The 27,086-nt window shown below is 37.3% G+C and overlaps 1 protein-coding gene across 4 annotated transcripts in view; it reads left to right on the top strand.

Annotated features, from left to right (window-relative positions):
• Positions 1-21,693, top strand: part of Vbp1 (VHL binding protein 1) — a 52,302-nt gene extending 30,609 nt beyond the window's left edge. For 2 of the 4 annotated variants that reach the window (XM_070039434.1, XM_070039431.1), the window contains 5 exons: positions 800-924; positions 4,475-4,541; positions 5,905-6,003; positions 19,062-19,200; positions 20,719-21,693. In XM_070039434.1, the coding sequence (XP_069895535.1) occupies positions 800-924; positions 4,475-4,541; positions 5,905-6,003; positions 19,062-19,200; positions 20,719-20,789 (501 nt within the window). In that variant the 3' untranslated portion in view covers positions 20,790-21,693. The remainder of the gene's footprint in view (positions 1-799; positions 925-4,474; positions 4,542-5,904; positions 6,004-19,061; positions 19,201-20,718) is intronic. The other 2 variants (XM_070039432.1, XM_070039433.1) reach the window with 2 other exon arrangements.
• Positions 21,694-27,086: the final 5,393 nt, after the last annotated feature.

Below are 27,086 nucleotides of genomic sequence, written 5' to 3'. Positions count from 1 at the left end.
TTTAGTAATGAAGCTAATAGCTTTGGCAGCTTGTTGAATTGTTCTGTTTTTTTTTGGGGGGGGGGGTCGGTTGTGGGGCCTGAACTCTGGGCCTGGGCGCTGTCCCTCAGCTCTTCAGCTCAAAGCTAGTGCTCTGCCACTTGAGCCACAGTGCCACTTCTGGCTTTTTTCTTTTTGCTTATGTGGTGCTGAGGAATCGAACCCAGGGCCTCTGGCATGCAAGGCATGCGCTCTACCGCTGAGCCACCTTCCCAGCCCCTTGTTGAATTGTTCTATGACTAGGGCATATGAATAGGCAATGTGCTTGATTCTGGTAATTTTCATATTTACTACTGGGACCACATAGGGAATAGAGAAAGCATTTATAGTAAAGTAAGAGGAAAATTAAAGACTAAATTAGTTATATAATATATGTGTACTGTCTGAAATGATCTCTAACTTTTTAAATGATTTTTTTGGTTAAAAATCTAGCTTTTTTTGGTGTGTACTGGTCCTGGGGCTTGAAATCAAGTCCTTGGGCACTGTCCCTGAGCTTTTGTGCTTAAGGCTAGCACTCTGCTTGAGCCACCACACCACTTTTGGCTTGAACATAAGAGTCTCACAGACTTTCCTACTAGGCTGACTGCAAACCATGATCCTGGGATCTTAGCCCCCTGAGTAGCTAGGATTACAGGTATGTGCCACTGGTACCTGGTTTGGCATTTTTCTTTTAGATTTTAAAATCAAAGTAATAAAAAAGATCAGAGTAGTGGTATGAATTTTAAACTTTGTAATGTATTATTTATTTTTGATTATTAAGGAAGATGTAGATTCCTTCATGAAACAGCCTGGCAATGAGACTGCAGATACAGTACTGAAGAAGCTGGATGAACAATATCAGAAGTATAAATTTATGGAACTCAATCTTGCTCAAAAGAAAAGGAGGTAAATAAAAATTTCTTAAGGTTTTTTTTTAAAAAATGGCTTAAACATTTTTTAAAACAAGATATAATTTACATATACAAAAAGTGTCCCTCTGTCAGGTACTAAGTTTTATGAATATTGAAGAAGATATCTAAGTCTGTCCAGAATTGGTTCCTGCTGGGATCTGTATATTCTATCATCCCAGGAACTCCCCTTGTGTTACTTTCCAGTCACAAAAACAAAAGATAGCTGTTTTGTTTCACTATAAATTGGTTCTGTCTGTTCTTGAACTTGATAAAAATGGAAGCACATAGTAACTTCTGTTTTGTGTCACATTCTTTGTGGGTGGCCTATGGTATCATGTCAGTAAATTAGTTTTTTATTTTTATTATAATTAATGCATATTAGTTATACACATTAATGGTTTCACAGTGTTATGTCCATATATGCAGATATGCAGATATTGTGCTTTCTTTCTATTTTCTTTAGTCATCTTTTGGTGGACACCTAGACTTATTACCTACCTTGGTTACTATGAATAGTACAACAGTGAACATGGGTATGCTGACTTACTTTTCTTTCGGTATATACTAAGCAGTGAATTATGTGGTAGTTCTGTTTTGAGTTTTTTGAAGATGCTCTATTGTTTCTGTACTAAGATTTAATATACTCATTTACATTCCTACCAGTAGTGCATAAGGGGTCTTATATCTCCACATTCTTGCCAATAGTGCTCTTTTTTTTTCTTTCTTTTTTTGTACATTAATAGTACAAGGCGGTTTCATAGTTTTTTTTTTTTTACAGTAGCCATTCTGACTGCAATAAGAATCTGTTGTTTAGATTTGCATTTCCTTGATGGCTTGAATTTGTTGGCCATTTGTACTACTTTTTTTTTCAAATTCTTTATTATGATTAAGTGATAACATAATTTCCCAAATTTCACAGTACTATGGGATAGTGATGCTTAAGTTGAAGTCACAAACACATTCTAACCTTCATGGGGCAAATTGTCTATCGTGGTCTATAACATTTATGACCTCTATGAGTTTTTTGTACTACTTTTGATAGATGTCTGTTCATACAGTTGGTCCACTTATTGATTGACTAACTTGTTTGGTCTAATAGTTTGAATTCTTTCTGTATAATCTGGATAGTAATCCCTTGTCTGATGAATAGCTGGCAAAGATCTTTTTCTATAGATTCTCTATTCTATTATTTCATTTGCTCTGCACATTTTTTTAGATTAAAAATTAACTTATTTATTTGGGTAGTATTGGGCTTAAAGCTAAGGCCTTGCATTTTTTATTTTTGTGCCAATCTTAAGCTTGAACTCAAGTCCTGAGCACTAAAGTAATTAATATAGCCAAGTTAACATTAACATTTCAACATCCTGCCAGTACATGAATTTAGGGGGTGAAAGTCTTTTCATTTTCTATAGTTTTCTTCAATTTTTTTCTTTAATGTTTTATAGTTTTTATTACAGAAGTCTTGAACCTCCTGGACTTGCCTTTTTTCCTAGTTTTCTTTCTTTCTTTTTTGTTTGGTCGCGGGGCTTGAACTCTGGGCTTAGGTGCTGTCCTTGCGCTCTTCAGTTCAAGGCGAGTGCTCTACCGCTTGAGCCATAGTGCCACTTCCGGTTTTCTAGTGGTTTATTGGAGATGAGTCTCACAGATATTTCTGCCTGGTCTGGCTTTGAACTGCGATCCTCAGATCTCAGACTCCTGAGTAGCTAGGATTACAAACGTGAGCCACTGGCGCCCGGCTCTAGTTTTATTTCCTTATGGTTACTGTGAATTGGACTGTTTACATGATTTATTTGAGTGAGTTCATTATTTTATAGAAAAGCTATGGATTATTGTATGTTGATTTTTTTTTTTTTTTTTTTTTGGGTCCTATCGTGGGGCCTGAACTCTGGGCCTGGGCGCTGTCCCTCAGCTCTTCAGCTCAAGACTAGCACTCTACCACTTGAGCCACAGCGCCACTTCCGGCTTTTTTTCTTTTTGCTTATGTGGTGCTGGGGAATCGAACCCATGGCCTCATGCATGCAAGGCAAGTGCTCTACCACTGAGCCACCTTCCCAGCCCCTTGTATGTTGATTTTTGTGTCTTGCTACTTGACTAAATTTATCATTTCTAAGTCTTTGGTTGAGAGAATTTAGAATTTTCTAGGTATAAACTCATATAACCTTCAAAAAGGAATAATTGGATTTCTTTTCTTTTGAATCCCTTTCTTTTTTCCCTCTCCTCACCTTCTCTCCTTATTTCTTTCTCTTAGATAGTTGCTCTTATTCAAGTATTATATTGAGTAAAAACAATGAGAATAGGAACATTTGTCTTGTTCCTGATTTTAGAAGAAATCACAAGAAACATTTCTTGTGATGTTGGCTATGACTTTGTTGTATATAGCCTTACCTACTTTAAAACTTTTATTGTGAAGACATACTGAATTTTTTTTGAGACAGGGTCTCACTATGTAACCTAAGCGGGGCTCCAAGTTGGGATCCTCCTGCCTCAGCTTTCTGGTGTTGAACTTACAGGTGTGTATCAGCAGTATGTTGTTTTATTAAAGGCTATTTTTGTATCTTTTGAGGTGTGTGTGTGTGTGTGTGTGTGTGTGTGTGTGTGTGTGTGTGAAGTTGTTGAGCCATTTATTCTGGTGTGGAACTCTGTGTAGCCCGTGTGTGTGTGTGTGTGTGTGTGTGTGTGTGTGTGTGTGTGTGTGTGTGTGTGTGTGTGTGTGTGTGTGTGTGTGTGTGTGTGTGTGTGTGTGTGTGTGTGTGTGTGTGTGTGTGTGTGTGTGTGTGTGTGTGTGTTGAGCCATTTATTCTGGTGTGGAACTCTGTGTAGCCCAGGTTGGCCTCAAACTCAAAATTTTCCCGTTTCAGCCTCTATTTTGTTTCATGAGTCTGTTTTCTTTATTTTGTTATAGCTAAGTTTATTAGACTATCATTTCTTTTCCCTATCTGCTCATATTCCCTCAGGGATGTTACCTACTTTGACCGGTAATCTATGTGGAGGCAGGGATAATTTAAGTTCTTCCTAGTGGGTAGGAGTGGAGAAATGTTGCTGGTGTTATAGTCTAGGATACAGCAATCAAACAGATATTTCCTCTACTCTTGACTGTCTTTACTGTCATCAGGTAGTGGGGTAAACAAAGCGATTGTTGGCGGTACTTTTTATTCTCACTTCACAACTCAGCCCTCTCCCCCGACTCTGGCCATTTTTGTCTCTTTTTTTTTTTTTTTTTTTTTTTTACCTTGTAGCAGTCATTTTGGTAGATAGTGATTCATCTAAGGCAATTCAGAGGACAGGCAGATGATTTTATATATTTTTTTTTCACAATGTGACAAAAGTATATACTGAGAAAATGTCATTATGGTTTACCTGACATTTGGCTGTGTTTGTGCACTCACCAGGACGAGTTTTACACAGCATTGGATAGAGAACAGTGGTTTCAAATTAAGACTATGTTTGAATATCCATTATTTTTAACATTAGAAACTAGAAAATGCAAAGCTAATAGTTTATTTTTACTTGCAAAATATTAAGTTAACCTTTATTCTTGTCCACAGACTGAAAAGTCAGATTCCTGAAATTAAGCAGACTTTAGAAATTCTAAAATACATGCAGAAGAAAAAAGTAAGTTACATTTTTGTTTGTAAAAATGAGCGAACCAGGATGCTTTGGCTGCAGCCTGTCTTTCTTGGTTACTGGTATTTAATTCCACTATAGGATCTAGTCTGCTTCTCTATAACTATTATAGATAGTATGCTTTTGTGAAATGTGGTTTTGTGGCCTTTCCCTAAATGCCCAGTTTAATTTTAAGGCTCATAATTGGCTTATTTTCTATGTAGTGTTAGCAGAACTCAAATGTAATTAGAAATTGTTTTAGGTATAAAAAGAAAATGGTTTTTTTTGTCATCTTCACTAAGAAGATTTATACAGCTAGAAAAAAAATCTTTGTGATTACCCTTTTCAGGTTCTCAATTCACAATTTAGTTTTGTGACCAGTGTCACATTAACTGATTACATTTAGGTCTAAATTTGAGTCTCCTATGTCTTAGTCCAGTGTTAATCTAGTATTCATTAAATAAAAATAGGCTATAAAGATTAAATTTCATAAGCATATTAAAAAGATTGTGTACACATAGGATTTATTATTATTATTATTATTATTATTATTTGCTTATGTGGTGCTGAGGAGTCGAACCCAGGGCCTCAGGCATGCAAGGCAAGTGCTCTACCACTGAGCCATCTTCCCAGCCCAGGATTTATTATTGTACTGGAAGGATATTTTACACATCTACTATAACATATGTGGTGAACTTTTAAGAAAGTTCAGAAACTGGGCATATGAAGCATTATTTAAATAAATAATAATTATATAATAAATAAAATAACTACTTTGTATATAGCACTTATGTAATATATATCTAGAACTCTGAATACCAAGTTGTATAGGTATGTGTGTGTGTGTGTATACACTTAGTACCTATACCCCCCCCCCCATTTTTTAAACAGATGTAGGAACTACTGTGTTATAGACATAGATTGAGATGCCAAATTTACACAGTAAGTAGTTGAGCCAGACTCCATGCCTAGACATCTGGCACTGGTGGTAGTAGTAGTAATTTATTTGTTTTGGCTTTTTGTCTCTCATGGGGCTTGCACTCAGGGCCTGGGTGCTGTCCCTAAGCTGTTTTCCTCAAGGTTAGCACTCTACTACTTTGAGCCACAGCACCACTTCCAGTTTTCTGGTAGTTAATTGGAGATAGGAGTCTCATGGACTTTCCTGCCCCAGCTGGCTTTGTACTGCAATTCTTAGTCTCCTGAGTAGCTAGGATTATAGGCAAGAGCCACCAGCACCTGGCCTTGTTTTTACAACTCTACTTAGTTTGCATAATGGTATAGTTTTAAATCCTTAGCATTCTGCCATGGAATCTCTCTTTTATAACCCTTATATCAATCTGTCCTGTTTATGGTACTGTCATTTTTTTTAAAGGAATCCCCCGATTCAATGGAGACCAGATTTTTATTGGCAGATAACCTGTACTGCAAAGCTTCGGTTCCTCCTACTGATAAAGTGTGTCTGTGGTTGGGGGTAAGTATATATAGCCATGGCTGACATACTTGTAAACCAGTGCATTTTGTGTAGCAAAATAGTAGTACTTGAGATGTATAAAATGTCCATCTTTTGACTGTCAAAGGAATGCAGGGTTAGAATTAAAGTGGTCTATGTTAGAAACTGACTGGATTTAGGAATATAATGAAGATAGCACCCAAAAACACCTTTCTAACATCCCTATCATGATAAAAATGATCCAACCTTACTTCTCCAACTAATGTTTCATCTCACTAGTTTTATAACAGAAGGAAAGGAATAGAAATAGAAAATACTGCTGAATTTTTGATTAATAGATGTTTCCTCCCTATAAGAGTTTAATAGCTCTGGAAAAGTCCCTCTAGAAGTAAAGAGGAAAAGATGATTATGAAGACCTTTAGGTTAGAGTCCATTTTAAAAATATTCACTTAAGGAGGAGGCTACAATGCTTGATAAGAAATGTACTTATTATCTTGCCCATGTAATTGTAACTCCTCTGTACAGTATTTTCACAATAAAAAAAAATACTCACTTTTAGATGATTTGATGGATCTTGTCTACTATTTTATCTCATTCCTCCATCCTATTTGTACTGCTTTCTAGCTTTCTCCCACTGGGAGGATTTTCCCTTGCTACTGTCCTATAGCATCACTCCTAAGAGGTGATATGCTGATTAGCACCAGGAAATTCCCTTCTCTATCCTTTTTTTAGCAGTGAAGATTTCAACTTATACAACACATTCACTTTGTTGTTGTTGTTGGCCATAGGCTTGAATTAGGGCCTGGGCACTGTCCCTAAGCTTTTTTCCCTCAAAGCTAGACTACTACTTTGAGCCACACCATCATTTCCAGTTTTCCAGTGGTTAATTGGAGATAAAGAGTCTTAGGGCCTTCCTTGCCTGGGCTGGCTTTGAACCATGATCCTCAGATCTCAGCCTCTTGAGTAGCTGGGATTACAGGCATGAGCCACCAGCACCCAACTAACATTTACATTTTATCCTAACCATCTCATGCCGGTTTGGATTCAGTGTTCATTACTATGCTTTTTTTCTCCAGCATATTCTATCTTATGTTTCAGTTAACATACATTTATAGTAGGAGGTTTCATTGTAGCATATATACACAGTGCTCTTTGAACACTAAGGCTTTAATTCAGTTTAAACATTACCAGAATATTGACCAGTTTTATTTTTGGGGTTTTTTTTTTTGGGTAGAAATTGCATGACCGTTATTTTAATATATATATATATATATATATATATATATATATATATATATATTTTATTGTAATGATACTATACAGAGGGGTTGCAGTTACATGAGTAAGGTAATGAGTACATTTCTTATTGAGCATTGTTACCCCCTCCTTTGTTTTTCCCCTACCATCCCCACTTTCCCAACTCCCCTTCTCCCCACATGACCTTTTAGTTTACAAATTCAAGTATTTATTTCCAGAAAGCTGATTATGTGTGTGTGTGTTTCAGTATGAATGCTATTTTGGTCAAATTTTGTCTATTATCTTTTCTTTCTTTCCTTTTTTTTTTTTTTTGTCATGGGGCTTGAACTCTGGGCCTGGGCGCTGTCCCTCAGCTCTTCAGCTCAAGGCTAGTGCACTTGAGCCACAGCACCACTTCTGGCTTTTTCTGTTTATGTAGTACTGAGGAATTCAACCCAGGGTTTCATGCATGTTAGGCAAGCACTCTCCACATTCCCATCCCTTGTTTCATTTTGTCTATTACTTTTTGGCAGAAATACACAGGCTTATGTTGAATCTTCTCTGTTTTCAGTATCTTTTTTTTTAAATTTTATTTTATTTGTGAACATACTGTACAGAGGGGTTACAATTACATGGGCAGGATAATGCATACATTTCTTACCAAGCATTGCAGCCTCCTCCTTTGTTTACCCTTCACATCCCTTCCCAGCCTCCCCCCTCCCCCCCTCCCCAGTCCCCCCCCCCCCTGTTTTCAGTATCTTATTATGTCCACCATTTTCAAATATTTGGTCTTTTTCGTTTTGTGTGATTTCCTCTGGACTATTCCTCATTTCTTTATGATTTACCTTTTTAGTTATTCTGTTTTCTTCTGCTACTTTTTATAACTGTTTCTTTTTATTTTCTTTGCTGAATTCTTTCAGCTGTCTTCATCTTTTTTTTTTGTTTTATACTTCTTATTTGAATATTTGATCCAGATTTCTCCTATAGACTAGCAGCTCACACAATTTTATCCATCTTAGTAAAAGTTTCACCTAGTTGCTAAGACCAAAAACCTGAGTCCTCATTGATACTTCTCTTTCTTATAGTTCTCAGTTAGTCCATTAGCTAATATCTTCTGAAGATATTGAGGAACTAAGTTTCTCACTTTCTTGCTTCTACAACCCTAGTCCAAGCCATCTTTGTGGCCAAGACTGTGCATTAATGTCTATGTTAGCTTGGCATAGTTGCTGTGATAAAATGCTCCAAACTGTGTAGCTTTAACAACAGAAATTGTTTGTCCTACATTCCTGGAACTCAGATGTCTTGAGATCAACCCTGGAATGAGTTAGATCTTTCTGAGGGCTATGAGGGAAAATTGATTCTGGTCTTTTCGCTTAGCTTATGGTGTTTGTGCACAGTCCTTGAGCATTTCTTGGTGTGTAGAAATTACACTTAACTCTGCTATCATCCACATGTATGTGTATATATTTATAAAATTTCCCTTTTCTGTAAGAACATCAGCCATGTTGGATTAAAACCTTACCCTAACAACCTCATTTTAATTTGGTTGTCTTTGTAGAGACCATATGTCCAAATGAGTTTATGTTCTGAGGTACTGAAAGCTAGCCTTTCACCTTTTGTTGTACATGAGGAAGATATATTTTAGTCTATAGTACTTTTTTCCACATAAGGTCATTTTCATAGGTAATAGGAGTTAAGGCTTCAATATATCTTTAGGGGGACAGTTTACGATCATGTTACATTCCTCCTCAGGACTCCATCAGTTTCCCTTGTCAAAAGGTAGTTGTACTTCCTCTTTGGCACCATCTGATTTTTTATTGACAGATACTTTCCTTGTATTCACCTCCTCACTTTTGCTGATTTACTATTGGGTACTAGGTTTGTATCATAATTTTCCTGTTTTCTGTATGCATGTTTAAATATGTACCAAGATTTCAGAAAACTACAAAAAATGGATTGTAAATTATAGCTCAATTATCACTTAGGTTCAACTGAGAAACAACCAGTAGACTGTACCTGGCCTACACTACTTTGTATATGAAATTATATACAAATGTATAAATCGATATGTGTATTTGTGTGTGGTAACTCATGAAGTCATACCATTCCCAATTTAAATTTAGGACAACAGAGTTTTAACTTGTTGCTCTGTTTCTACTTTTTTTCTAACCAAGAATTCTGGTTTTCAAAATACCAAGAGTGATAAAATTAGACTGGACAACATTACTCATTTGCTTTACTTCTTATTACACATAAAATGTTCTTAGAACAATATCACCCATCACTTATCCACCAACATTTTTTATACGCTTTCCCTGTCTTTTCCATTCTTTATAAAGTTTGGCTGATACTGTTGGGACACAAAGCCACACAAAGCCACTGTGTGTGCCTTTTCTTTCTCTCTCACATACACTTTATTCTCTCTTTTATTTTTTTTTTACAAATTCTTTGTGATTAAGTGATTACATAATTTCACAAGTTTCACAGTATTGTGGGATATTGATGCTTAGTTAAAGTCACAAACATAGGGCTGGGAAGGTGGCTCAGTGGTAGAGCGCTTGCCTTGCATGCCTGAGGTCCTGGGTTCGATTCCTCAGCACCACATAAGCAAAAAGAAAAAAAGCCGGAAGTGGCGCTGTGGCTCAAGTGGTAGAGCGCTAGGGTGAGCTGAAGAGCTGAGGGACAGCGCCCAGGCCCAGAGTTCAGGCCCCACGACTGGACTCCCCCTCCCCCAAAAGAAAGTCACAAACACATTCTAACTTTCATGGGGGCAAATTGTTTATCATGGTCTATAAAGTTTATGAGTTCTGTGAGCTTTGACAATACAGTTATTTCTTCCACATTGGGTGATATGTACATTCCTTTCCTTTGGCATAGCGTCAGCTGTTCCCTCTTTCCCACTTATTCCCTCTCTCCCATTGCTGCCATTGAGTTGCTTAGTTCATTTTGATCAATGGCCAGTGAAGCTGCTGGGTCCCACTGTTGTATGTTTTTCCCTGTTTCCCTCTAGTTCTGTGTCCTCCTCCTAGTTTCCTTCTGGTATGCACATATATACCATCTATGTGGTCAGCAGCATGGGGTTATTTAGTAATGATTCGACCAGATGAGTGGAAGTCCTTTGTTTCTCTAGTCTTGTTTACTTTGTTGTATCACCTTACCTTTTGGATTTAACATCCACTTATCAGGGAGACCATGTGCCGTTTGTCTCTTTGCTCTTGGCTTACCTTGCTCAACATGATTCCTTCTAGTTCCATCCATTTCCCTGCAAATGCCATTGTTTTGTCCTTTCTAATGGCTGCATAATATTCCATTGACATACACTTTATTCTTGTGTGTGTGTGTGTGTGTGTGTGTGTGTGTGTGTGTGTGTGTATGTGTATGTGTAAGAAAGAGAGAGGGAGAGAGAGGGAGTGAGTGCATGTGTGTGTACACATGCATTCCAATCCTGGGGCTTGGACTCAGATCTCAGTTCTTTCCCTGAGTTTCTTCTGTGCTCAAGGCTAGTGGCTCTTCCACTTGAGCCACAGTTCCACTTGTCATTTTTTTGGTGGTTAATTGGAAATGAGAATCTCATGGACTTTCCTGCCCGGATTGGCTTTGAACTGCAGTCCTCAGATCTCAGTCTCCTGAGTAGCTAGGATTACAAGTGTGAGCCATTGTCACCTAGCTCACACTTCATTCTTATTTTCTGTGTAAATAGGTACTGAATGCACATCACTGTCTTTTTGTTTTGATGATCTGATAATCTCTAGAAGCTCTTTTAGGATTTATAGGAACAATATTCCCTGAATTCTGGAATGTTGACACCTTGTCTATTGGATATAAAATCCTAACTTACATTTTATTTCCTTTAGTACTTTATATATTGCTCTATTTTCTTTTGTCACAAAACATTACTGTCAAAAAACCTGATGAACTGATTTTTCTCCCCTTTATAAGTGACTTGTTATTTTACTAGATGCTCAAAAGACTTCTGGGTTCATTTCCTCAGCTGTACAGTGTTGAGATGAAGAGTTTAGACTTCTTTTGATTTCTAGCTTTGTTTTTTTTTTCCTTTGAGGATTCTTATTATACTTCAGTGCTTGTAACTTTCTTTTTAACCCATTTTCTGTATTTTTATATCTTTAAAAAAAATTACTCATATTCTGTATATTTTAAGATATCATGGATTGTAATTACTTGTCTGTGTCCAGTTCAGTCATCATTTCTGAAGTAATATTTTTATTTATAAATCCTTTGTGAATACTGATTTTAATTTCTTTTATGTTTGTTTTTTTCATATCTAATATTTTTAATGTGAGGAATACATTGTTATAATTGTCATTTATTTTTGGCATTTAGCATGTGTTTTGTTTGTAAAGATGTTATTCTGTTCCTTCCTCCACCCTCCCTCTAGCTCTTCCTCCCCTTCCCTCCACACTTTTCCTCCCTTTTTTGTGGTGCCTAGGGCTTTGTGCATACTATGCAAGCATTCTACCACTGAGATACAATCCAAGGACTCCTTTATGTTCTTCTTAAAACTTTACATTCGATTTGACTTTGTTTTATTTTTTTTCTTTTTTGTCAATTGTGGGGCCTGAACTGTGGGCCTGGGCGTGCTGTCCCTCAGCTCTTCAGCTCAAGGATAGTGCTCTACCACTTGAGCCATAGCACCACTTCCAGCTTTCTCTGCTTATATGGTGCTGGGGAATAGAACCCAAGGCCTCATGCATGCAAGGCAAGCACTCTACCACTGAGCCACCTTCCCAGCCCCAACTTTGTTTTATTTCTATGAACATTTTTATGTAAAATTAACTTTTCCTGTAAGACATTCAAGTTCCTTTTTGGTGGTTTATGAAAAGTATTAAAATCATAGCAGTTGTGATCCCTGGTATTGTTCACTCCCTGAACTTCCCCTTCCCCCACTTCTTGCCATTATTCAGTATCTTATATTTTTGTCTTGCTGTCTCTGCCTCTATTTGAATGCTATTCCCAGCAGGTTCTCTTCAGCATGGGGTCCTATGTGTATGGAATTTTAGGGCTAGTTTGAGAGTTCATAGTAACAAGATTTCTCTATCTCTTCAGACTTTCCTCTCATCCCAACCTGCTCTGGGAACATACAAGCCTTTTTCAAGCTTCTTAAAGTTGTAATTAATAATAATAATAATAATAATAATACATGCTAGGTCCCACCTCCCTTTATTCCTCACTCCAGCCTTCCTCATTAACTAGTCTACATTTATATTCAACTTTGTTTTAGCATTCATTTATAGAAAACAACATGCTGCAATTGTTTTTCTGTGCATGCCTTAAAATTATTGCCTTTCAATTATCCAATTAGCTTACTGATCTTTTTTTTTACATTTTTATTAGTATATATTAGTTGTACAAAGAAGTTTGTGATATTTTCATGCATACATTCAATATACTTTGACCAAATCCATCCTCTGTTATGTTTTCTTTTCTTTTTTTTTTTTTTTTTTTTTTTGTCGGTCGTGGGGCTTGAACTCTGGGCCTGAGCGCTGTCCCTCAGCTCTTCAGCTCAAGGCGAGCACTCTACCACTTGAGCTACAGCGCCACTTCCGGTTTTCTGGTGGTTTATTGGAGATAGGAGTCTCACGGTCTCTCCTGCCCGGGCTGGCTTTGAACCGCGATCCTCAGATCTCAGCCTCCTGAGTAGCTAGGATTACAGGCGTGAGCCACCAGTGCCCGGCTTCTGTTATGTTTTCTTATCCCTCCTTTTCCTCTTTTAAAAATTATTTTAACAGTTTTCACTATTTCACTATTTTACTTCATACATATGTATAAGGTTCTTAGAACTGATATTTTATATATCCACCACTTGGTTACTTTGGAATTCCATGTTTTCTGGATACTTTATTGCTTCCTTTGGCTTATCTGCACAAATAAATGCTCCTACCATGCATATCTTATAAGCCATCAATGGCCTATCCTTCTCTCATGCTTACATTGTAGTATTTGTAGAGAACCTAGTCATCCTTTTGTAAACATTGTCTAGTTTTCTTATTTTTGTTCTTAATTATCTCTATCTAGGTTTAGAACATTTTATTTACTCCCTGCAAAGAAATATTTTACCCACTGGTATTTACTCTGTATTCTTTCCCCTGCTTCACATCTTCTGCAAACTACTCATTTAGTTTCTTTCTGTATGGAATATCTATGCTGGACATTTCATATTAGTCTAATCATATAGTACATAATCCTGTGGTCTGGCTTCTTTTACAAGCTAATATTTTCAAAATTCTTCCGTATAGAAGCATGTGGCAGTTTCATTGCTTCATTGCCTCCAAAATACTGCCTTTATATATAAACTACATTTTGTTTATACATGTTAGGTATTTGGTATATTTCTACCTTTTGGCTACTGTGAATAACATTGCTGTGACCCAAATTTTTAAGATATATGTTATTCTCATATCTACTGTTTTTTTTGTTTTTGAAGTACTGAGGTTTGAACTCAGCCTCACACTTGTTAGAAATATTCTGTACCAGTTGAGCCTGAGCCACTCAGCCCTTTTTTGTGTTGGTTGTTTTCAGATAGAGTCTCACTTTATGCCCTAGCCATCATGGACCATAATCCTCCTATTTGGGCTTCCTTGCATTGCTGACCTGACAGGCACATTCCACCAAAATCAGCCATTGATTGAGATGGAATTTCTTGAGTTGTTTTGCCTGGGCTGGCCTCAATGAGACCCCACAGTCTCTGCCTCTCAAGCATTATGGGTGTGTGTGTGTGTGTGTGTGTGTGTGTGTGTGTATGTGTATGCGTATGCGTGTGTGCGCATGTGTGCGCGCGCACGCACACACCAGTTCTGGGACTTGAACTCGGGGCTTAGGTACTGTCTCTTTTTTGCTCAAGGCTAGTGTTCTACCACTTGAACTACAGCTCCACACGTGTGTGTGTGTGTGTGTGTGTGTGTGTGTGTGTGTGTGTGTGTGTGTGTGTGTGTGTGTCTGGGACTTGAACTCGGGACTTAGGTACTGTCTCTTTTTTGCTCAAGGCTAGTGTTCTACCACTTGAACTACAGCTCCGTGTGTGTGTGTGTGTGTGTGTGTGTGTGTGTGTGTGTGTGTGCGCTCACGCGCGCTTGAACTCGGGGCTTAGGTACTGTCTCTTTTTTGCTCAAGGCTAGTGTTCTACCACTTGAACTACAGCTCCACTTTTGGCTTTTTGGTGGTTAATTGGAGATGAGAATCTCATGGACTTTTCTGCCCGGGCTGGCTTCGAACCACAATCCTCAGATCTCAGCCCAGCCTCCTAAGTAGGTAGGATTACAAGTGTGAGCCACTGGTACCTGTCTTATGGGGTGATTTTCTTGTGTGTATATGCTAGTCCTGGGGCTGTCCAAGCACTGTCCCTGAATTTTAGTGCTCAAAGCTAGCACTCTACCACTTGAGCCATAGCTCCACTTCCACCTTAATTGGAGATAATAGTCTCACAGACTTTGCTGCACAGGCTGGCTTTGAACCACCATCCTCAGATCTCAGCCTCTTGAGTACCTAGGATTACAGGTGTGATGTACCTGTACACAGCCATTATGTGGTGATTTTTAGTGTTAGTTTCTGTGGATTTTTAAAAAAAGTGACTTGAGATTAACCAAATGCCACCACTCCCACCATCTTTCTATAACCTTCTAGTATTTGGTTTTATTTTAATTTAGAGCTCTAATTAATCTGGAAATTAATAAGCACTCTGAAGGAAGGTTATCTTTTGATTTTTCCCTCAAGTAGATGGTCCCATCATCATTTGTTGAGTTTGCCATTTGTTGTTTCCCTGTCTGCCTGGATGCAATTCCAGGTTCTCTTTTGTTCCTTCCTTCTATTTGTCTATTCCTTACTGATATTACAGGGATCAAAGGAACTACCTGTTCAAGAAGTTTTTCTAGGCATTGTAACAGCAGGTTTATAGGCCCTTGAAGAAGGACTTACCCTGAAGGAACAGAAAGAAGGCCGGTTCAGTATGGGTTTGGTACTGCAATGGTAGCGGGTGAGAGAAAAGCTTGTGACACTAACAATGTAGAATTAGGGTTTACAGTGAATACAATAGCCTTATGAAAGATTTTAGAAAGGAATGTCAGGAACTTTAGCTGATTTTCCATTCCCTTTTGAATGGCTATATGTAGTATATATGTGGTTGGACAAATCACTTTCAGATTAGCTGTTTTCTTGGCACTACAAATATGTTTTTGTTATTGTCTTAATGAGTGTTTTTGTTTTTGTTTTGTTTTGTTTTGCCTTTTTTAGTGGTGATGGGAATGGAACTCTGAGCCTAGCACATACACCACTGGTGTATGTCCCCAGCCCTTGGTTGAGACAAGGTCTCACTGTGTAACTGAGACTTGAACTTGCAATGTTTTTGACATAGCCTCCTGAGTGCTGTTAGTACATCTTTTGCCTAGAGAATACATTTCTGTCTGATTAAAAAGCTATAAAATGGCCAAGTGCTGGTGGCTCATGCCTGTAATCCTAGCTACTGAGGAGGCTGTGAATAAATTTTCATCATCCCTTTTTTCCTTAGTCATGGGGCTTGAACTCTGGGCATGGGCACTGTCCCTGAGCTCTTCAGCTCAAGGCAAGTGCTCTACCACTTGAGCCACAGTGTCACTTCCACTTTTCTGGTGGTTCATTGGAGATAAGAGTCTCACAGACTTTCCTGCCTGGGCTGGCTTTGAACCGCCATCCTCAGATCTTAGCCTCTTGAGTAGCTAGGATTAGAGGTATGAGCCACCAGCACTGAGTAGCTAGGATTACTTGCATGAGCCACCAGCAATCATCCCTTATTTTATAGAGGCAGAAACTAATGCATTGATAAGTTAACTTAGTTACCTATCATTACTTTTTAGTTTCACAGTTAAATCCTGAATTGGGGCATGTAGAAGTTTAATAAGTATACTCTGATTTCTTTAATAATGAATTGTGGTTCAAAGCCAGCTCAGTCAAGAAAGACCATGAGACACTTACCTCCAGTTAACCAGCAAAAAGCCCAAAGTGGAAGTGTAGCTTATATGGTAGAGTACTGACCTTGAGAGAAAAAAGCTAAGAGACAGTGTACAAGCCCTGAGTTCAGGCCCTAGTAATAGCACACAAAGAAGAAATACAAAAGAACTGTTGAGGCATTTTCTGATATTACAGCTGAATAACACAGACTGAATAATTTGTAAAGAATAGAGGTTTATTTGGTACATGATTCTAGAAGCTGAGAACTCCAAGAGAATGGTGATGGCATCTGGGGAGGAATGTGGATTGAGTCATAACATGATCAGACAAAGCAAAACATGCTAGCTTGTGTCTTCCTCTTATAAAACCACTAATACCATCATGAGGACCTCATCTTTTTGACCTCATCTGAGCTACCTATCTTCTAAGGGTTACCTCCAAATACCTTTAATACATGAATTTGTTTTGTTTTGTTTTTTGGTCATGAGGCTTGAACTCTGGGCCTGAGTACTCTCCTTCAGCTCTTCGGCTCAAGGCTAGTGAGCACATTAATTTAATGTTTAATTTTCCTATATAAATTCTGGGAGACAAACATTAAAACCATGGCAATAAAAAGCCTACTCACTAGCACAATGCATCTTCCTTTTAAGTAGTCATTTATTCATTTCTTGATATTCTTCACAGAAATTTTATACATGCATAGACAAATAAGACTGTCTCCCCCTCATTTTACACAGTTGATGACAATACTGCACACACTGTTGTGCTTTATGTCTTCTTTATTCCACGGTGTATATTGGAGATCTTTGGATAGTAGGATGAAGAAAGCACCTAATTATTTTTCATCTTTTGTGGCTGTATTGTCTAGATACGTCAAAATATGCTTAACAGGGCATTCATTATTGATGGATATTTGGGTTTTGTGGGGCTTTCCCCCCTTGGTACTGTAGTTTGAACTTGGAGCTTCATGCTTGCTCATTCTACCACTTGAGCCACTCCTCCAGCTCTCAGCTCTTGTTTTGAAATAGCAGATGGTACAGCAAGGCATCTAGTTTGCATGGATTCTACATAAGCATGTATGTGGCATTTGTACTTATATTGTATTTATTATTTATATTGTACTTATATATTGTCCTCCAGAGAAAATATAAGTTTTCATGCCAACATTTTAATTCCTGTATTGTCATCATCATGGCACGGTGATGTATTTCAAACTTTTTAATCCTATGTCAATCTGAAAGTGAATAATATTTTTTAAGTTTTATTTTCAATTTGTGTTACTATTATTGGCTGAAGGTAAGTATCATTTTATAATGTTTGTGAGTTATTTGTATCTCCCTTTGTGAGAATGAAATCTGGGGTCAGAATGAAATCTACTACTGAGCCATCCTCTTATGCCTTATATTTCTTCACTATCAACTCTGCTCATATCCTTTGTCTAGTTTTCTATTGGAATACAGACTACTGGCCTTCTGCTTAAAAATTTGTGGTATTCTACATATTAGGAAAAGTAATTACATTTTTCCTAATCATAGTTTATCTTCTGACTTTGTTCTGGGTTTTATGTTCTAGAAAGAAAGATCATTTTTATTCCAGTGTTACAAAATAATTTATCTCTGCCTTGGCCTAGTACTTTGATGATGTCATTCTTTCCATGTAAGTATCTGATCCATTTAGAATTCATCATCACATGAAGTGTGATATTGGCTCTATCTGTACTAGGGAGCTCCCTGTTGTCTCAGTCTTATTTATGGAATATTCCTGACCCATTGGGCTGATGAAATGTGGTGTGAGGGAAAGAGAAGCCAAGGAAGATGACATTTAGGATTTGGGCCATCGGGTAGATAGCTGAGGGATCTATTGGGGCTGGAGGTGGATGGAGAGAACTGGGTTTTCGAGTTAACTTAGAATTGTGTTTTAGGCATGTCAATCTTGAGATACTGAATTTTCAAGTGGAGAGGTTCAGAAAGTTGTGTTTGAGGAAACAACTATCAGAGCAGAATCTTTGGCGCACCAGGGTTGAAAGAATGATGAAGGTTGTTCATCATCATTGAAATGTCTTTAAGTGTATTCTGTGTTTTATTTGTAAAAAATAACTAATGTGTAGAAAAATGACTGGAAAATAAATCATAAGAAACAACAATTGACCTCCAGGAATGCGATTTGGGGTCCAGAATTAGAGATATATTTTTGATTACTTTTATTCAGTCAGCAAATACATGTTTAGCACCTTCTTTGTGCCTAGAATTGTTCATGTCTGTTTCTGTGTCCCTGAATATTGGCAGTTTTAACAGCAAATCTTTAGAATTCCAGATGTATCACCTTGCCTTTGCCCCTGTGGAATGTAGTCAGGAGTAAGTTAACTGGTTTTTTTTATCTAATCAAATAAAGATAATAAAAAATATCTTGAAAGATTTAAAAATTAATAATATATCTAAAGCTCCGGAATAACTGTTGATTTATATATACTGTGTAGTGTGATGGATGTAGTAGAAAGATAGGATTTAAACATATTGGTTCTTATCCTGACTCATTTATTTTTGTCTGATTCTTTCATTTATTTTCTAGCTGTGTAAGTATAGGTAACCACACCTCTCTGTGCCTCCATTCTCTTAATTGTAAAGAAAGTAACGTTTGACTTTCTAGGGTTGTTAGGAGGATTAACTATATAATGTACATATATACTCTCTGACAGCCAGCAAATTTTCTGTAAAAGGCCAGATAGTAAATATTTTTGGTTTTGCAGACCACATGGCATTTGTTCCAACTATCATCTCTTGTCACTGTAGCAGGAAAGCATAAAGCAGAAGGCTGGATTTAGCCTGACTGCTGTAGTTTACAGATACTTTGTAATCTATAAAGCACTGTTTAAATGAGTAATTCTCATGACTTTTTCTCTTCTTCAGGCTAATGTAATGCTTGAATATGACATTGATGAAGCTCAGGCATTGTTGGAAAAGAATTTGTCTACTGCTACAAAGAATCTTGATTCTCTTGAGGAAGACCTTGACTTTCTTCGAGATCAGTTTACTACTACTGAAGTCAGTATCCTTTGAAAGAAAAAGGAAGAAAGGAGAAATATTTTTAAGCATAAGTGATTTTGTTGTCTAATGGAAAGAAGGACTTTACTCTTACTCTCGGGTTTTGTAAGTTTTATAAGATATTAAATAACAATTTTTTGAGAGAGTATTATGTACCATGTGGCAAGGCTAGCCAGGAACCTAGTATTTTGGCCTTGAACTTGCAACCCTCTTGCCACTGTGCATTGCTTAATAAATATTTGAAAGCAGTACTTAAGTGTTTATGGATAGATTAATGAATTTGAAATGCAGAGATGTAGAAACTACACTTTCACATTGGTAAATAAGTGGGTTTTTCAAATATTTTCCCAAGATACCTGTATAGCTAATTATTTAATTTCATAAGCATTTATTGAGCCTTTTGTGTTCCTGCATATGGGGTATGCAAATTACTAAGGGGAAAAAGAATGGCAGAGTCTTTCTCTGTTACACCTATACAAGTAAAATAGCCAAGTGATAGCTTTCTCTGTTACACCTATACAAGTAAAATAGCCAAGTGATAGCTTCATAGCAAATAGTAAGTTCATGCATACAATACCAGGCAGTTTAAAGTTTCTGAGCCTTTCAAGGTTCTTTATTCTTCTGTACTTACTTACTGCTCTTGCACAAAGTACTTTGTATTTTTTCCCTAATTGCGAGTTCCTTAAGTATAGGAGCTGTAGCATGGTTAGTGCTAGAGTGAGGGAAGGTAGCTCTGTTTATGCGGTGACTTTATTCTGCTGTGAAATGACAAAGACTTAAAAAGACTGGTACTTGTGGAAAGAAAAAGATGGTAAATGTGAGAGAGAAACAAGATCCAGTGTCGTAGTTATAAGAACCCAAAGAAAAGAAATAATCTGAGTCCTCTAAGCTTAGAGAAATGCCATTCATTATTAGTGTACAGACATGGGGGAGAGAGTTCTGCCATCTAAACTACATGAAGGACCTGACCATACTTATTTAAGGCTTTATAGAATTTCTAAACCAAAGGAAGGGTAAGAGATAAAATTATTGATAATTGTACTAATTTTAAATATTGGAGGATATGAGTTGGGTTATTGATTTCTTGGATGAAGGCCTGTTTTTTAAAACTAAGCTCAACACAGTCACATGAACCGTAGTCCAGCTACTTAGAAAGCTGAGACAGGAGGATCACTTGAGTCCAGGAGTACAAGGCAAGTTTAGGCAGCAGAGTAAGACTTTGACGCTAAAGAATGTTGAGAGTATCTAGGACATTTATTAAATGTAAAACTATAGTTGACATATGCTGAGCAGCTGTGGATTGGAGGTCTTATCTTGGTTTTGGTAGAAGTTAATTCATGTATTTTCTTAGCAGTTAATACATTAGTATAAGCAGTACGGCTGTTAACACTAGTTTTTTGCCTATATTTATATATGTGTTATTTCTGTGTCTTTGATTCAGTAAACAAATTGTATGAGTAAATAGCCATTTCATATATTACTTTGAGAATTATATTTGTGTTTTCTTTGACAATTCTTACAGATATGGCCAGGGTTTATAATTGGGATGTAAAAAGAAGAAACAAAGATGATTCTACCAAGAGCAAAGCATAATGCTGACAACAAAAAATGTGATTCAGTTTTCCAAACATGTTTTAAATATATGTGTTTTTCCTTTAAAGGTTGACATTAGTATTATTTTTTAACAAGAATGATTAAAATTTAAGATAAACACCCATTTTATTTATTTATAAACAAAATATATTTCAAATAGTACAGAAAATTATTTCATACTTCCCAACAAAATTAATGCTGTTTTTTTATCTTTTTTTTTTTTTTTTTTTTTTTTTTTTTTTGGTGTATCAAATGACAACTCAACTGAAATGGCCGGAACTGTGAAGTATGCTATGGAAGGCTGAATGCTGGGCACTAGCAGTTTACTTTTCTTTATTAATCGACGTTACTCTCATTTGATATGGTTAACTATTTTAGAGTTAGGAACTACAGTTTCATTATTTGTAAACTTGTTTTTCTTTGATACTTATAAGACATTATGTTGCTTTCTGTTGTGTTGTCAGTTGTATAAATGGGATTTCATGAGTTACCACCTAACCAATAACTACTATTGAGACAACACTTTTAACCCCACATAAGTGCGTAATGTCTTTTTGATGCCAATATAAGGGAGATCTTGGCCAATCGGAGATACTACACATTTGAAATGCATAGCTGATTCTGTATTTTTTACAAAACCATTCTCCAAAGCATCTTGAACAGGAATATTTGGATAAATGTAAATCTGAAATGGTTAAAAAGAATTGTGAGCTTTTTCATTCATAAATCTGCATAGGAATAAAAAAATTTCTGTGGAAAGCCATTTATACTATGGCAAAAGTATTGGATGATATCAATTCTGGTAAAAACACAAATGTGTTATTCTATCTCCATGTAATAAAAAGTATACTAGTACAATATTTTTGTACTTGTATTTCCTGTTATTAAAGCAATGATATTGAAACTGGTATGACACTTTATGTTATTTTTTTATGTTTGTCTTTAATCTGTTTGGGCTGCTATGACAGAATGCCATAGACATAGCTTATAAACAGTAGATATTTATTTGTCTTAGTTTTGGAGGCTGAGAAGTCCTGTGATCAAGGTGCTAGCAGGTTCCATGCTTGGGGAAGGCTTCTTCCATCACTATGTCCTCTTATGATTGATCGAGATGAGGAAACACCCTTGGGCCTCTTCTATAAGGGCACAAATCCCATTCATGAGGACAGATCCCTCATGGTCCGCCTATATTGTAAAGGTCCTGATGCTAGTATTTTTATAACGTTTTTAAGCATTTTGAAGTATTGTTCTATTTTTTTTTATTTTGGCAAATGTATTGGTACAAAATGTCCCTGTTAATATTTGAACAGGAATGATTTTTCTCCTCATTGAACATCTTGTTTTTACCACAAAGATTTAAATATGAATTTTAAGTAATATAAGAAATATGAAGAAACAAGCTTTTTATCAGTATGAATGCTATTGCAGACTGAGGCCAGCTCCAGAAGCAAAATTTGTGAGCCCACTTCTCGACGGAAAGTGGGTATGGTAATTTGAGCCTATCATGCTAAGTTACGTGGGAGAATTCCATATCTAGTTTATGGAAGCTCTCATATATGATTTGTGTCTTGTGTCTTCCTATAAAGAATTGTTTTCTATTTTTTATGACATTTTGATTATATCTTAGTATAGCCTGGTTGGATTGGATCTTATTGGAGATCTTGGACCTTCCTATACCTGGATATTTTTTTTTTAATCATTTCACAGATATGGAAAGTTTTCTGATATTTTTAAAAAATAATTCTCCTTTATGTATCTTTTTCTCATTTCTAATGCCTATAAAAATGTAAATTATCTATTTTGAGAAATTCATAAATCCTGTAAGCTGTTAACGTTCCTTTCATTGTTTCCTCCATTGTTTTCTATGAAACTTTATTTTTAATTTCACAGATTATTTCTTCTCCATCAGTTTGCTGTTGAGTTTTGCTACTGAAATTTTAATTTTACTCTTTGTATGTTTTAAGTTTTGTAAAAATCTTTCTCATTTTAGTCATTTTTTTCTGAATTTTGTGTAATTATTTCTCTGCATCTTAACATTTACTGAGCTTTCTTAAAACAATTTTGAATTTTTCTTGTTAGGAATTTTATTCATCTCCATTGTAGCATAGGTCAGCTCAGAAAGTACTGTGTTCTTCTGGTGATGTTATATCTCCTTGTTTTTTTCACATTCTTCTCTTCTGTTCATGCATATGCATTTGATGGGCCAGTCACCACTGCAGAAAGACTTTGTCTTGTGGGGTTGTGAGACATGAGAGCACTCACAGCTTTATCTGGCACCAGTAAGAGTAGAGCTCTAATACTGAGGTCATTGTTGATTAATATTTTATCAGTCCCTAATGACCAACACTGAGGATTTCCTCAGTGGTTACATGGGTTGTTGTGGCCCTCAGTGGTGATCGATGCCAAAGATCCTTTGATGTCTTTTTTTTTTTTTTTTTTTAATTTTTTTTATTGTAGAGATACTATACAGAGGGTTACAGTTACATGAGTGAGGTAATGAGTACACTTCCACTTCCTCTTGAACATTGTTACCCCCTCCATTGTTTTTCCCCTACCATCCCCTCCCTCCCTCCCTTCCCCAAGGTTCTTTTTTTTTTTTTTTTTTTTTTGATCGTGATTAAGTGATTACTTAATTTCCGGAAATTCACAGTATTGTGGAATAATGATGCTCATTTAAAGTCACAAGTTCATTCTAACTTTCCTGGAGCAAATTGTCTATCACAGTCTGTAATATATAACGGTGCTCATATGTTATATACCATATATGTGATCAGCAGCATGGGGATATTTAGTAGTGGTTCAACCAGATGAGTGGGAGTTCTTTGTTTCTTAAGTCCTGTTAGTTTTGTCATATCACCTAACATTTTGGATTCATCATCCACTTATCAGGGAGACCATGTACTGTTTGTCTCTTCGTTCTTGGCTTACCTCGCTCAACATGATTCCTTCTAGCTCCATCCATTTCCCTGCAAATGCCATTATTTTGTCATTTCTAATGGCTGCATAATATTCCATTGTGTATAGATACCACAATTTTTGGATCCATTCATCTGTGGTGGGGCATCTAGGTTGTTTCCATATCCTAGCTATTGCGAACAGTGCTGCAATAAACATGGAGGTGCACGTGTCCTTGTATATTGGTTCCTGTTGCTTTGATGTCTTTTGAAAGGAATTTTAATTGAGCTTAGAACCTATCTAAGCTCAATGTATCTAATTCTCAATTATAATAAAGCTGTAGGTTTCAGTACCAGAGTAAAGTGGCAATGCTAGATTTTCTTTATCTTGTGTCTGAAAGATAGACACCAGTTATTGGCTAAAATGTGCTGTGGTTACCTTTGTCTCCATTTGGTTCTTAGGTACTGTTTTACCTGAGAGAAGGCCAAGTTCTAGGAAAAATATTTTTTTTTTCTTAGAGAAAGAGAGGACAAGTCTCAAAAGAATGATGGTCTTGAAGACCAGAACAAAACATAACAAAAAAAAAAAAAAAAAACAGAGCAAGGAAATCTGTGTCTAGAGGTAAACATAGGAGAGGTAGAAACATAAGCTGGGAACTCTCCTAGAATCCTTTCCATTCTTCTCTGGTCCCTATCAAAAGTTTCTCCTGTGTGTCCAGTAATTTTTCTACCATTACCCCTATCCTCTGCCTGTCCTATTTCCTGCTGTTTAAAGTTGTATTAGGAATTTCTGAAAGTCAGTCGTGTCTAAACTGCTTCACAGAGAAATTCAGATAACTATTATAGGGACACTGCTTACCCATTCCATTGGCCAAAGAAAGGAATATTCTAAGAGCAGATTACAGAGTATGATCAAAGCATATGTGTGCAAGTAAGATGTTTGGTGTGTGTCTGTGTGTGTTATAAGACAGAATTATTTGTATTCTTAAGCCAGACGCTGGTGGCTCATGCTATTCAAGAAGCTGAGATCTGGGGATAGTGGTTCAAAACTAACTCAGACAGAAAAGTCCGTGAGAATCTTATCCAATTAACCACCCAAAAGCCAGAAGTGGAGATGTAGCTCAAATGGTAAAGCTTAGCCTTGAGCAAAGAAGTTCAGAGACAGCACCCAGGCCCTGAATATAAGCTCCAAGACCAGTACACACACAATTCAGATTTTTGTTGAGTAATGACAAGATCCCTTTTTTTTTTTTTTTTTTTTTTTTTGTCTGTTGTGGGGCCTGAACTCTGGGCCTGGGCGCTGTCCCTCATCTCTTCAACTCAAGTCTAGCACTCTAACACTTGAGCCACAGTGCCACTTCCTGCTTTTTCTGCTTATGTAGTGCTGAAGAATCGAACCCAGTGCCTCATGCATTCAAGGCAAACACTCTACCACTGAGCTACCTTCCCAGCCCCTAGAAATTTTAAGTGCTTAAAAAGTGGCATGTGAGTGAGCATAGGAGGCCCTGAGTTCAATCGCCAGTAACCACATACACAAAAAAACACACAAATTTTAAGGCAGATGCTGCTGGTAGCTCGTGCTTGTAATCCTACCTTCTTAAGAGGCCAAAACCATGGTTCAAAGCGACCCTGGGCAGAAAAGCTTATGAGAGTCAACTATTGGACTCAAAATACTGAACTGGAGGTATGGCCAGTACAGGCATATATGTGCATGTGTACATGAGCACACAGATGAAAGAAAAAAAAGTGATATGTCTCAATATTGTACTTTTTCTCTTGTATTAATTATTGGTGACTTCAGTATTCATGTACTTGGCCTCTCCTTGCAGTAATGTCCTCTTTTCCCTATCCCTTAACCACTTATTCCCACGTCACATCTGAGATCTTGTCACTAGCAATCACTGCAGCTCCTTCCTGATATCAGCCTCAGTCCACTTTACTCTCTGACCATCACCTCTTCCCTTTGCAGGGTTTTATTTCTCCATATGTCCGCACTTCTCTCCTTTTGTAGTTCAACTGGTCACTTCCTTGCAGTATTCTGAATACCCTTGGCCCCATTCAGAATTAGTGTACTGACTTTACAAAATCACTACCTATGTTCAGTACAATTCCTAGTCAGATTAATGTGGTTAAAAATACTCCCACTGCAAGTGGATGATGATGCTGTGCAGTCATTGATTCAATCCCCTTGTAGGCAGTGATATTTTGTACCCACTTCCCTGGCCCTAAAGTCTGCTCCTCCTGTTCTTGCTTCTTAGTTTACAATGGGATTGAAGCCACTGGAAGCATCTATGCATTCCATCAATAGCTACCAACCATGTGCCTGTGATAAAGAGCATTCACCTGAAACCATAATATCCAATATCATTATAATAGAAGCTGTGTTTGGTTCAGGAGGATTTATTTATTTTTATTATTTTTGCCAGGCCTGGGGCTTGAACTCAGGGCCTGAGCACTGGCCCTGAGCTGCTTTTGCTTCCAGCTTTTTTTTGTTTATGTGGTACTGAGAACACAGGGCTTCATGCATGCTAGGCAAGCATTCTGCCACTAAGCCACATTCCCAGCCAGAATTTTTATTTTTTTATTACTATTAATAGTTGTAGAGAGGGTTACAGTTCCCTAAGTCAGGTTATGGGTACAGTGCTTCTTGGTCAATGTCACCCTTTCCCTTGTGCTCCCCCATTTCCCCCCTCCTGTTCTTACCTACGAGATACATAGTTCATTTTTTATATAGTGTACATTGAATACAATGGTTGCATTTGCTCACCCTTTCTCCATTCCTGTGTCAGGAGCATTTTTAGGCAAGGTAAAACCTCACCTCAGCTGTTTGGCTGGCAGCAGGAACTCCTGCAGCTCAACTCTGTACTTGTTCCACAGACTCTACTCCATTTTCCTCATCTCAGCTCCCAGCTCTGTCCTAACCAAAGCATTATTTCCAGAGCAGTATATGTTGTACTTCTAACATTCCCTGATGCAACCTTCTTTCAGCTAACTTCTGGCCTGGACAGTTTTTAGTTTTTTTTTTTTTTTCATTTTCTTTTTTTTTTTAATTGTGAAAACACTGTACAGAGGGGTTACAATTACATGGGCAAGATAATGAGTACATTTCTTTTTTTTTGGTCCGGTCATGGGGCCTGAACTCAAGGCCTGGGCGCTGTCCCTGAGCTCTTCAGCTCAAGGCTAGCGCTCTACCACTTGAGCCACAGCGCCACTTCCGGCTTTTTTCTTTTTGCTTATGTGGTGCTGAGGAATCGAACCCAGGGAATTGAGCATGCAAGTCGAGCGCTCTACCACTGAGCCACCTCCCCAGCCCATGAGTACATTTCTTATCAAGCATTGTAGCCTCCTCCTTTGCTCCTTTGTTTTCCCATCCCTTCCCATCCTCCCCCTGCCCCCCTCAATC

This window comes from Dipodomys merriami, unplaced genomic scaffold (assembly GCF_024711535.1).
Source record: "Dipodomys merriami isolate MVZ:Mamm:240054 unplaced genomic scaffold, mDipMer1.0.p SCAF_3, whole genome shotgun sequence".
NCBI classification, from domain to species: Eukaryota; Metazoa; Chordata; class Mammalia; order Rodentia; family Heteromyidae; genus Dipodomys; species Dipodomys merriami.
Note: the sequence above shows the minus strand (reverse complement) of the source record. Positions and strands in the feature narration are given on the sequence as shown.